General features: G+C 40.0%; 1 protein-coding gene across 4 annotated transcripts in view; it reads right to left on the reverse strand.

The window, feature by feature from the left end:
* The window catches only part of KIAA1549L (KIAA1549 like), a 204,009-nt gene that overhangs the window by 126,921 nt on the left and 63,847 nt on the right, over nucleotides 1–13,241 (reverse strand). For 3 of the 4 annotated variants that reach the window (XM_040328288.1, XM_040328289.1, XM_040328287.1), the window contains exons 2-3: nucleotides 5,269–10,572; nucleotides 2,591–2,712 (exon numbers count right to left, since the gene is read on the reverse strand). In XM_040328288.1, the coding sequence (XP_040184222.1) occupies nucleotides 2,591–2,712; nucleotides 5,269–10,572 (5,426 nt within the window). The remainder of the gene's footprint in view (nucleotides 1–2,590; nucleotides 2,713–5,268; nucleotides 10,573–13,241) is intronic. The other variant, XM_040328290.1, reaches the window with a different exon arrangement.

The raw sequence follows: 13,241 nt of genomic DNA on the forward strand, positions 1-13,241 counted from the left end.
TGGTCTAAATTGACCCTAGTATGTGTATGTATAGGTTGTAAGCTCCTTGGGGGCAGAGACTGATATGACCATGCAATATGTAATGCACTGCGTACATTTTTGGCACCATATAAACAACTCAATATAAATAAACACACACCTAATATCAGTGGAAACTTCAGGCGCAACCTTTGATGCCCATACAACACGCATGTCAAAACAGTAGAGAATGGCAACAGCTATGCACAATTTGCCCAGCAAAGAGCACCCGGAGGGCAGTAAGACAGGTTAACCACTCATATTAAGTAACCCATGTACCTGCTCAAATAACATAGAAATGTTAAGGTATTTAATTACTAGTCTTTTCAAAGGTACAATTTGTCACTCCACTGACAAGGACACTAAACAATATTCTTATCACAAAAAATACATATACATACACTACTATGTGATACTAAAGGTTTGAGTATTATTATTTTTTTAAATAACAAACATGTCATACTTACCTCCACTGTGCAGGTAATTTTGCACAGAGTGGCCCAGAACGCCGTCTTCTGGGGTCCCCCGGTGGCTCATGCGGCTACTCCCCACATCAGATAACCCCCTAGGAGAAGCGCCCTCCCAGGAGGTTACCTTGCAAGACCGCTCCTGAGTCCAGCATTTGGCATCCATAGCTGCCGAATGCAGGACTCGGGCCTGCCTCCCGGCGCCCGTGTCATTGGATTTGATTGACAGCAGCGGGAGCCAATGGCTGCTCTGCTATCAATCTACCAATCAAGGACCGAGAACCCCGGGCAGAGAGACGGCTCTTCCTTGCCGTGGGACATTCCAGGGCTCAGGTAAGTAAAATGGAGGGCTGGGGGGCTGGTGACTGCCAGTAGTTTTTTCACCTTAATGCATAGAATGCATTAAGGTGAAAAAATAGGAGGATATACAACCTCTTTAATACCTGTAATCTAAGTTTGATGAAATAGTTTCTTACTGTGTTTTTCTGCCTCCTTGTAATGTGAACTTCTCGTTTTCCCTCTCACTTCCGTTTGTTTGGAACGAGCAGTGCTCATTAGCTTTGGTCATGTGCAGAGCTCTATGTACACTACACATCCCATAGTCTATAGTCCATAGTCTATCTCGGGAGGGAGCAAGAGAGGGTGGCCTACCCTCCTACATACAATGGGACTGTGGAGAATAAATATAGTCACCTTCTAACCATTCGTCAGTTCACAGCAGTAAAAAAAAAAAAAAAAAGGAATTTGGAGATCTGTAAGAGGCTGAGAGGAATAGAAGGTCCTTCTTGAGTTAAAGGGTCACTAAAGGAAAAATATTTTTTAGCTGAAATTACTGTTTACAGGGTATAGAGACTCAGGGCCAGATTCTCCAATATTCTGCGGCGGCCGCGCCTAAGCTATTTACACTACTCCAACGCAACTTACTGGAGCAAGTGCCGTATTACTCAAGCACTTGCTCCGTAGTTTGCGGAGGCGTAGTGTAAAAGGCCCGGCGTATCCCCGCGTATTTCAAAGGGGGCGGCTTATATTTAAATTAAGCGTTCCCCCGTTTCGATCGAACTGCGCATGCGCCGGGCTAAAAATAGCCCAGTGCGCATGCTCCAGTTCTCGGCGGAAAACGTCAATGACGTAAAGTCGTATTCAAGAACGACTTAGGAAAACGACGTACCCGACGGGAAAAGACGACGCGGATCCGATGCCATACTTAACATGGCATACGTGGGACTGGTGTAAGGTTACCCCTCATATAGCAGGGGTAACCTTACGCTTACGCAAACGACGTAAGCGATGGTTACGCGACGCAAATTCGTTCGGGAATCGGCGTATCAGGCTCATTTGCATAAACAAATGAGACCTGAACGTAAACGCCACCTAGCGGCCGGCGGCGAATTACATTTAAGATCCGACAGTGTAAGTGACTTGTCAGATCTTCAGCGTATCTATGCGAAAATGATTCTAGGAATCACTCGCATAGATACGCGGGTCAAAAAAGAGAGATTCGACGGAGTTTCCTGAGATACTCCGTCCTAACTCTACTCAGAATATGGCCCATAATAGTTAACTGATTCCTTTTAAAAATGATTAAAAATAGATAAAAAACAATCATATAATGTACCTACAGTTTAGTTTTGTTTTTGCTGTTGTTTCCTGGTTCTCTGATGTACAGAGACAAAGAGCCAATAGAGGGCAGTGATGGTTTGGAAACGAAACTGGATTGGTGCTGAGGAGTTTTAGACACACAGTAATCACACCTCCTTGATTAGTCATCACAGTGAGAAATCTCCCAGTACTGTGGTGATCAGGAAACAGACAACCAGGAAGTGTCCAGAACAGAGAGGAATTACAGCAACATCAAAGCAAAAACGAACAATGAGGACATGAAACCAGGACTGCAGTAAGGTAAAGGAAGCTATTTAGCTAAAAAAAATCCTTTAGTGACCCTTTAAGAATACATACTTTAAAAATGTTTTATTTAAACCTGAGTTAAGTGTCACTTGAAATAAAGAAATATATTTTTATATGAACATCGCATTTCATATAGAATTCTATCAATACTTTGCTTTTAAGACTAACGGCTATATACAGTTTGTTTACATGATACTTACAGTTTGTACTGTCAGATCTAGGACTTGAACTGTCATAGTCAATGCTTGACTGAGAGTACTGCTAAGGAAGTCCCTCAGCCTCTGTGCTTCATCACTTGTTGGCAAACTCGACAGGGTGAGAACTAGCAAGAAGAGACAATCAACAATGAGTGCATATTCTATTCTTCACTACCCCTAATGTTTGACATGAATAAATGAAATGTTCTAAGTTCTAAGATGTTCTGATCTCATCTTTGCATGCAAATACACAGATGACAAACGGTGCAAAATGAAAGTTTTGCATGAACATTTTTAATAATTTTTGGCTTCCTGCAGCCAATATGAAATGTTATTTTTACAAAAAAAAAACATTTTCATCTCTGAAATGCTTCACTGAGGAAAAAAGATCTATCGTCTAGCTTCCCGCTCTTTCATTCTCTGCTTGAGCAACTGAATGCTGCACTTGAAAGGTAGGAAATTAAACACTGACTGAAGCATGACCTTAGGCTTTAACCAGCAAATAATGATAATTTTGCTGGTTTACCCAATATATACATTATTTATTGACCAGCAATTGCAATTCTAAAATTAATTTCCATTATTTTTCGGTGGTTTTCAATACATACCCTATTTTATTTAGAGCCGGTTCAGATTGGGGCGATTCGTCAGGCGACTCAGCCGCCTGACAAGTCGCGTCCCATTCTATTCAATAGAACCGTTCTAATAGGAGCGACATTTTTAAAAATGACGGTTTTTTTCATGCCGAAAAACAACCGTGTGTACGCGGCATTAGAAAAAGGTTCTTGTACGACTTTGGGGGCGACTCGGGGCGACTTGCATTGACTTCTATACAGAAGTCATTTTGCAAGTCGCCTCTGAAGACGTCTTCAGGACGCCTTGCCGAGTCACCCCCGAAGTCGTGCCGCCCCAGTGTGAACCGGCTCTTATTCTAATGTGATTTTTTTGAATAATTTTAAAACTTACACATCTTATTTGGATTCCTTGCACTTGTATGCTATTTTAGATATTGGCAAGAAACTGGACATGGGTTGACCTGACACTCCCAATGGATGCTCTTCTGTGATAATATTGATATTATAAGTTGTCTATAATATTCTAATCTATAGCACACTATAAGATATATTTATAAAGCAATTAATGTGACATTTAATGGTGATGAATTATTCATTTTAGTTTACAACACATGCATCCAGAAGATTCATCTGTAGTGAATTTTTGGTGAATGTCAGATTATCCGCTTTATATTATCAACCCACTTTTTTTTTTTTTGCTTTACAGGATAGGAATAAAAGAAGAGAGGCCACCTGAGGTCTGACAGTTGTGTTGTCAAATGACTGAACCCATGTTGGTAACTTATTGGGGTGGATTTACTAAAGGCAAATAGACTGGGCATTTGCTCCAAAGCTTTAAAAAATTAAGTGAAGTTTCACTTCGCAAAGAATACCCAAGTACATGCAAGGATTAAAAAAAAAAAAAAAAAACTATTTATGCTTGCACATGATTGGATGATGAAAGTCAGTGGAGCTTCCCCTCATTTACCAAGCTCTACAGCAAATGCAATTGAAGAGTGAATTGCACTTGCAAAGAGCACAGTTTATTTGCCTTTAGTAGATCGACCTCAATATGTCTTCCAGCTGACAAAAAAATGGTAATTTTTTTAATTAATGTTTGTATGAAAAATCTCATCAGTACATTCAATAATGCCAACAGGGACTTTATTTGTCATTTGAAAGTACCTAAAAATTAGATTTGCTTTTGAGTGGAATTTCCCAAATGAAACCTACATTCACTGTTAGAAGTTTGTTTGTGCGAGAAAAAATTCCCATTCTGTTCCTTCAAAATTTCTTGTCACTGGGGTTGAAAACTAACGTTAATTTGACCCCACAATCAATAAAAAAAATCAAACCAACGTTCCTAAAACAAAGCTTTATTAAAAAAAATTCTACTAATGTATGGCCAGCTTAAAGGGGTTGTAAAGGGAAAAATGTTTTTCCCTAAATAGCTTTCTTTACCTTAGTGCAGTCCTCCTTCACTTGCCTCATCCTCCGATTTTGCTTTTAAATGTCTTTATTTCTTCTGAGAAATCCTCACTTCCTGTTCTTCTGTCTGTAACTACACACAGTAATGTGAGGCTTTCTCCCTGGTGTGGAGAAAGCCTCTTGAGGGGGGAGGGGGCGAGCAGGAGTGTCAGGATGCCCACTAACACACAGCTCCTTTCTTTATCTGCAAAGTAGAGAGTGTCCTGACTTGCCTGCTCAGCCCCTCCCCCCTCAAGAGGCTTTCTCCACACCAGGGAGAAAGCCTCGCATTATGGTGTGTAGTTACAGACAGAAGAACAGGAAGTGAGCATTTCTCAGAAGAAATAAGGACATTTAAAAGCAAAATCGAAGGATGAGGTAAGTGAAGGAGGACTGCACTAAGGTAAAGGAAGCTATTTAGGGGAAAAAAAACATTTCCTTTACAACACATTTAAGTAACCAGAGCACAGAGCCCTATAGTTATTTAAATTATTTAACTATTCCCAGCAGAATAAATTAAACAGAAAAAATTGTATCTACGGATCGTAAAATCTAACAGTATGTCCTTTTCAGGTATCATTCAAGTTGTATTGTAACTTCAGCTTGTTCTACATTATTGGATAATAATAATAAAAGACTGAGAACTCTGAAAGAGCTTACCTGTTCTGATCATAGTTTCTGATGAGGGCCGGCATCCGAATTGCACAGGCGTTGTTGCTGATGTAGAAAGTATGGTACTCAGGATTGTGCTCAAAACAGTAGTAGCATTTGACACTGGCACCAAAGGAGCTTTTGTTGTCTTGGTGGACATCACTATGGAGGTTACAGCTGATGTAGTTATGTTTCGAGGGTGAGCAGTTAACGTAGTGGTGGTGTCTAAAAGAGGGGTAGCAGTGATTGTAGTAGGCACATGTGTTGTAGGTGCATGTGTAGTAGTAGTAGTACTAGTAGCAGGAGTAGTAGTGTTAGTACTTGAAGGGGGTACTAATACTGTATTACTTGTTATTGCCGTTTGAGTAACAACTGTTACAGGTGTATATGTAGTGTGATTTGCTATTGTAAAGTTAGTTGGCTTCGAAGTAACAACATTTGATGTCTGAACTTGTGGAGTCCTTGTAATCAGAGCGGTCAACAATGTGTTTGCTACTGATGCATGGCTTGTGGACACTGTGTGAGTTATGTAGGAAGAAGATGGCACTGTTGTAAAGTTTTTAGTTGCATTTCCTGCAGGTGAAACACTTGAAACCTCAGCAGAAGATGACATAGTAGAGACTGTAGAGAAAGAACCAGATATGTTTGTTGGAACGATTGCAGTTTTATATGGAAAGGTTGATGAAAAAGGAGATGTTATTGATGAGGGTGGCAAATGGGATATAGTTGAAGACATAGTGTTTGAAATGGCCTGAGTAATACTTTCAGTGACTGTAGATAATGTTTCTCTATATGTTGTGGACCCTGAGTATGTCAAGGTTTCAGCTGTGTCTGTTGTGTTATGTTGAGTAATTGTGATATTACCTCCAGTCGTTTGCATGTGTGTTGAGGATGTCGTGCTTTCAGAACTAAGGGACAAGTTGAAAGTGTTTGTAGAGTTTGTAGGAAATAATGAATAGGTGTTTGTAGAAGTAGCTTCTGGCTCTATCCCTTTTCCGGATGTTGGCTGAGATACTGAAGATTCAGTAGTGGAGAAGGTCTCATTGATGGTGCTTGGTGAAGTTTCTTGGCTTGTCTGATTTATATAATCTTGCTTACCATTGGATGTTATGCTTGGGGATAGAGTTGACATAGAAAGATGTGCAACTGTTCTGCTACTAGAATAAGATGGCTGACTTGGCTGAATGGATGTCTGAAAAATCTGTGTTGATGCTGTAATAGTGTTAGATTCTTCTGTTTGTGATTCAGCAGAACGTGTGAGACTGGTCTGAAAAGAGGATACTGTTGAAAATATATTTGGCAATTTTGTAATTGTGTTTGTGGGGGTATAAACGGCAGGTTCAGATATCACCTCTGCAGTTAATGTTGGCTGTAAATTTGCTTGTGTTGATGTTTCAACAACAGCCGTGTAAGCGCCCTGAGAAGAAGAAAATGCTGTTGTGTTTAATGTGCTAGGCAATGCTGTAGTAGATATTTCAGTATTATAATCTATTACAGTCACTGATGTTAATATATTTATTGGGGTCGTCTCCACTGATGTTACATCTGAGACTGTTGGTGAGATACTTTGCTCAGCATCAGTATTAGGATAGGTGCTCAGTTCAGAAAAAGAAGGCATTGAAGATCCTGTTGAGGTTGAAGTCCCAGGCTCAGTCTGTGTTATGCTAGAAAATGCACTGCTTTTAGTATTATGCTCTGTGATGATGTCTGCTTCGGTCTCGGATGTAGCATTGGATGTCCAGGTAGACACAAAAGTTGTAGCAGCACTAGTAGCTTTGGATGGGGATGAGAAGGGTGTTGTAAGACTGTTTAACAAATGCGATGGTGATGTAAGATCAGAGTCTCCAGTACTAATTTCATTATTAGTCTGCGATGTCATCAGATTACTGGTGTCTTTTTCATCAACATTTGTGGTTAATTGTGGTGCATTAGTATTTTGTTCCATACTTGTACCAAAATTAGAAGTTAATTTGGAATTAGTTAAAAAGGTGGAATCTTTCGAGGTTTCAAAATCTGTCATTGTTGATAAAGAAACTGTACTTTCTTGACTAGAAGTAGTTAAAAAGTCATTGTTTTTTGAGGTTCCAAAATCAGATATTGTTGATAAAGAAACTGGACTTTCTTGATTGGAAGGAGTAAAAAAGTCATTGTTTTTTGAGGTTCCAAAATCAGTCATTGTTGATAAAGAAACTGGACTTTCTTGACTGGAAGTAGTTAAAAAGTCGTTGTTTTTTGAGGTTTTAAAGTCTGTTATTGTTGATAAAGAAATTGTACTTTCTTGACTGGAAGTAGTTAAAAAGTCATTGTTTTTTGAGGTTCCAAAATCTGTCATTGTTGATAAGGAAACTGGACTTTCTTGACTAGAATTAGTTAAAGAGGCATCATTTTTTGAGGTTTCAAAGTCTGTCATTGTTGATAAAGAAATTGTACTTTCTTGACTGGAAGTAGTTAAAAAGTCATTGTTTTTTGAGGTTCCAAAATCAGTCATTGTTGATAAAGAAACTGGACTTTCTTGACTGGAAGTAGTTAAAAAGTCATTGTTTTTTGAGGTTCCGAAATCTGTCATTGTTGATAAGGAAACTGGACTTTCTTGACTAGAATTAGTTAAAGAGGCATCATTTTTTGAGGTTTCAAAGTCTGTCATTGTTGATAAAGAAATTGTACTTTCTTGACTGGAAGTAGTTAAAAAGTCATTGTTTTTTGAGGTTCCAAAATCAGTCATTGTTGATAAGGAAACTGGACTTTCTTGACTGGAAGTAGTTAAAAAGTCATTGTTTTTTGAGGTTCCAGTATCTGTCATTGTTGATAAAGACACAAGACTTTCTTGACTAGAAGTAGTTAAAAAGTCATTGTTTTTTGAGGTTCCAAAATCTGTCATTTTAGATAAGGAAACTGGACTTTCTTGACTGGAAGTAGTTATAAAGATGTTGTTTGTTGAGGTTCCAAAATCTGTCATTGTTGATAATAAAACTGTATTTTCTTGATTGGAAATAGGTGTATATGAGTATGGATTTTCTGTGTGCATATCAATACTAGGTGTATCTGTAGACATAGAAGGTGCAGATGTTTCTGAAGTGGTCAGTGTTGATGCACTCACCTCAACTGGTGACGAATTGGTAGAAACATCTGGAATAACCCAAGTTGTGAGGCTATCACTAATAGCATTTGTTAAAGGCAATGTGGTTGTTTTCCTTAAAGGTGATGTTGTTATCAGTTTATCGGTATTCGGTTCCACAATATTATTAGCACTGGTAGTCAACTCATCAGAAGGTGACATGTTGCTGACCGTGGGTTTCACATTTGTTATTGCAGTTATAAAGACTGTATGGTTTTCGCTTACTGTTGGATTGTTTGTGATACCTGTTGAATCTGTCTGGTAGATCACTGTGTTGTCATCAGGGGTACTGGTCACAAATGTCGTGATAGATGAAGATGTTTCTGTTGCTGACTCTGTAAAGGATGGTTTTGAGGAGCTTGTTAATGTTTTTGATGTGAAACTAGGAATTTTAGTGACATTCCAGATTGTTGTTTCATTTTGGATGGCATCTGGTGTAGACACTGTATCATCTGTTAATGCCACAGCTGTTGGTGTATTGGCAGTTGTGTCCAGTCCAATACTAACCTGGGATGTAATTTCTTCAGTATGAGAAGTTGTTGACGATGACACAACATTTGCTAATGTTGTGGACTTGGTGTTAGTAGAATCTAAGTTGGTACTTTCTTCAGTAATACTTTGAGTGATATCTGAGTTAGCTGTTGAACTGGGATCAAATGTAAAACTGGTCACACTGCTGTGTGTGTTAGCTTCACTTGACAGAGAAGGGAATAATGTCAAAATGATAGGAGAAGCTACTGATGTACTTGAAAAAGTGGTGTCAACATTGTCTGTAGCAACTATGATGGTCTTGGCACTCTCAGAATTGGTTAACTCTGATTCAGAGGTCATGGTCTCAACAGACAATAGCTTTGAAACTGTAGTTGGCTGGATAGTGCTCGACACAGTATCTATAAAGAAATATGAGCTTGAGGTGTATTCTGATGGTGTGGAGGTTGAAGACTGCTCTGTTGGTGATGTCCTTAAAGATGTAAATACCCCACTTATTATAGGAACCTTTATAGAGGTATGTACTTCATTACTACTTTCTGAAGTTATGTGTAGCTCAGGAGGAGTTGTAGATTGCAAGTTGTCTGATTGAACATTTGGACTCAACTCATTTGCTGTCCCGGTGATCCCCTGAGCTTCTCCAATTTCTGTGGTAGTGTAATGGAAAGGTGTGGTTACCGTTATACCTAAAGTTTCTGAAATGGTTTCCTTAGTGGTTCTGGCTGTGTTTATCTCTGCAAAAATGTGTGTGTCTATAGTATTTAAAGAATCCATGATTGCTGAAGACTTGGAAACTGGATTGGTAGTAAGAGAGCTGGTATTTAAGGTGATAGTGGTTTGAGATGTACCCGTTTCTGAATCTGAAGTACTTACATCTGTGGCAGAGTTTTCAAGCCCTATAGTTACAGGTAGATTTGTTAAGCTCAGGGCTTCTATAGATGGTGTTACTGGAGTACTGGTGTGCACTGTTGCCGTAGGCTCCACTGAACTGTACGTTTGCTCTACGCTGGTTACCTCTATAAATGGTTTAGTTGATGGAACTCTAGAAGTAAGTTCTACAGTTCTAGGTTCTACAGTAGTAGAACCCTCCATAAAGACCCCTGTTTGTGAATTTGTGTCTCTTGGCAAGCTGGTGGTTTGAGGAATCAAGATATTGCTGGTTGGAATGTAGGTAGAATATATAATATTTGTAACTGTGTCCTGATTTAATGTTTCCTGCAAATTGGTTCCTAATGCTACTAAACCTTCAGTGTCAGTGTAAGGCACATTAGTGGAAGATTTATCTGACAGAGAAGACTGGTTTGGCAATGATGATGACAATGGTGATGAGGATGAAAGAGGAAGGGAATGACCCGTTGCAGGTAATGTGGATGCATATGAGGATGCTGTATTGGGGAACATCAATAGGGGTGATGTGCTGGTATCACTTAGACCTGAGTCTGTAGGCTGGAGTGAAGATAAAGGTGAAGATTCTGAAGGGTTGCTATCCCCCAACTGTACTCTTGTATTGTCCTGCACATTTTCAGCTTGACTTGTAAAATTATCCTTGACATCGATGCTGGATTGTGTAGTGTTGTTATGAAAATTAACATTCCCAGTCTCTGCTGTTTGCTCCATTGCACTGAACACTTCCCCCATTGCAGAGAAAGGGGACGGTTCTTCAGAAGGCCGCACGTCACTTGTTAAGATGCTTTCATCTGTTGTCCAACCTACAATGACAAGCACATTTGTATGTTTTAGATTGCATTAGCCAACAGAAGCATAAATATAATTATACAAAAAGAACGATAATTGGTCCGGCCTTTATTTGCTGTTCTATATATTGATATATACATTTTTTGCTTGTGACAAATCTAGATTAGTTCTGTATTATGATTGTGAGAATGAATACACCATGTCAATTTTATGCATTTACCGTATTTAAATATATCACCTTTATTTCCAGGCACTGTTTAAATTACGATCTAAAGTCTGCCTGTTTAAATAAATTGAGAAAGTTAACAATATCCATGAAGTGTACTTACTATTCCACAAATGGTAGGAATGATGGTACTTTAGAAAAAAATCTGGCCCATCTCTGATCTAAGCATTTCAAGACCAGTTGGTTAGCAGCTGGTCACTGCCATTGCTGACTAATTTACATAAATGACACAATGCCAAAAGCTGAGTCTACAGGATAACAAGGATAGCTTGGCATGTCCAGATGGAGAACAGGAAAGACTGCCACAATATTATACATTCAGCTTATGATTTAAAAAGGCTAAATGCGACAAGAAGTAGCTCAATGAGTGACAACAGTAAAGCCCTGTACACACGATCGGTTCGTCTGATGAAATCGGACCGATGGACTGTTTTCATCGGATGAACCGATCGTGTGTGGGCCCCATCGTTTTCCCCATCGGTGAATAAAAATAGAACCTGTTTTAAATTTTTCTTATGGTTAAAAACCCGATAGAAAAACGTTAGTCTGTGGGGAAATCCATTGGTCAAAAATCCACGCATGCTCGGAATCAAGTCGACGCATGCTCGGAAGCATTGAACTTTTTTCTCAGCACGTCGTTGTGTTTTACGTCACCGCGTTCTGACACGATAAGATTTTTAAACGATGGTGTGTAGGCAAGACTGATGAAAGTCAGCTTCATCGGATATCTGATGAAAAAATTTTCATCAGACGAACCGATCGTGTGTACAGGGCTTAAGAGTATAATAATCAATAATAATAGGAGGTACAAAACCCTTGAAACTCTAAAGGTATTTGTGTTGACCGCAGCCACCAATTAGGTAATAGCTTTTTGTGATAGTTGCCCTTTAAATCTTCCAGCAGTCACCAATAATTAAAAAGTAATTTTTGGTCAAAAATAGCTATTAACCATTCATTAGCCATTCATTTCTGAGACACATATATTATATTGGAAATAAATATATTATATATCCTGTACAGAGACGCATGTCTGTAAAAGTTTTCATTCATCTTATAGATCCTTGTATAGCTAGTATTAGTTAGTAATTTTTAATTGGACTTGTTCTCTAATGCAGAAGATATTTCACCCCACTTACCAAGTGGTTTCCTCAGCTCAAGAGTGTCAGGAGATTGGATTACCAGGGCAAAATAATAAAAAAAAATATTAAGTACATCTCTGCTATACATACTGTGAGATTGGGGTGATTAAACTCAAGCAGCAGTTGCATTTGCAATGAGTTGCGTCAGTCCAGATGTAATCAATGGAAAGTTCAAATGTACATTAGTTCCCCACACAGGGGTTTCTTCCACACAATGGGCCAGATTCTCGTACAATTGCGGCGGCGCAACATAACCCGTTTACGTTACACCGCCGCAGGTTTTCAGTGTAAGTGCCTGATCCACAAAGCTCTTACCTGTAAACTTGCGGCGGTGTATCGTAAACACGTCCGGCGCAAGCCCGCCCAATTCAAATGGGGCATGTACCATTTAAATTAGGCGTGCTCCCGCGCCGGACGCACATGCTCAGTTTTAAAAAAAAACGCTGTACTTTGCGCGATGTGACGTCATTTTTTAGAACGGCGACGTGCGTAGCGTCCATTCGTATTCCCGGACGTCTTACGCCAAAACAAAAAAATTTGAAATTCGACCCGGGAACGACGGCCATACTTTAACATGGCTCGACTAAAGTTAAGCCATGTTAAAGCAGGTGTAACTTTGCGACGGGAAACTATTACTAGCGACGACGTAACGAACGCGAAAAAACCTTCGTGGATCGCCGTAAATCCTCATTTGCATACCCGACGCTGGAATACGACGCGAAATCCCCCCAGCGGCGGCCGAAGTATTGCATCCTAAGATCCGACGGTGTAAGTCAATTACACCTGTCGGATCTTAGGTCTATCTATGCGGAACTGATTCTATGAATCAGCCGCATAGATAGGACAAGAGATACAACGGTGTATCAGGAGATACGCCGTCGTATCTATTCTGTGAATCTGGCCCATTGTGCACAAACAAAAATACCGAGCCACTTGGCTCACTTGTTGGCTGCACAATTGACTGTGTTGTCCAGCTCTCTTGGAACACTTGGCTCTCAAGCCTGTAGTCGCAGAGCCCGCTGCATGACCCTCCTCTGGCCTATAGATTCGGGTTACCCTGACACCCCTCATAGGAACCAATCTGACTCCTGGAACTGAAACCTGCTGTCTCCTGGTTTCTGGCTGGGTACCCTGACACCTCGATGAGACACTCTCTCTGTCTTTTGGCTTCTGGCTGGACCCTCTGAACCCTCGATGACACCCTCTGTCTCTCGGCTTCTGGCTGGGCTCGCTGGGCCCTCTGACTTCTCGATGACCCCCTCTGTCTCTTGGCTTCTGACTGGGCCCTCTGACCTCTCAATGAGACCTCTGTCTCATG

The sequence above is a fragment of the Rana temporaria genome, chromosome 11 (genome assembly GCF_905171775.1).
Source record: "Rana temporaria chromosome 11, aRanTem1.1, whole genome shotgun sequence".
Lineage (NCBI taxonomy): Eukaryota > Metazoa > Chordata > Amphibia > Anura > Ranidae > Rana > Rana temporaria.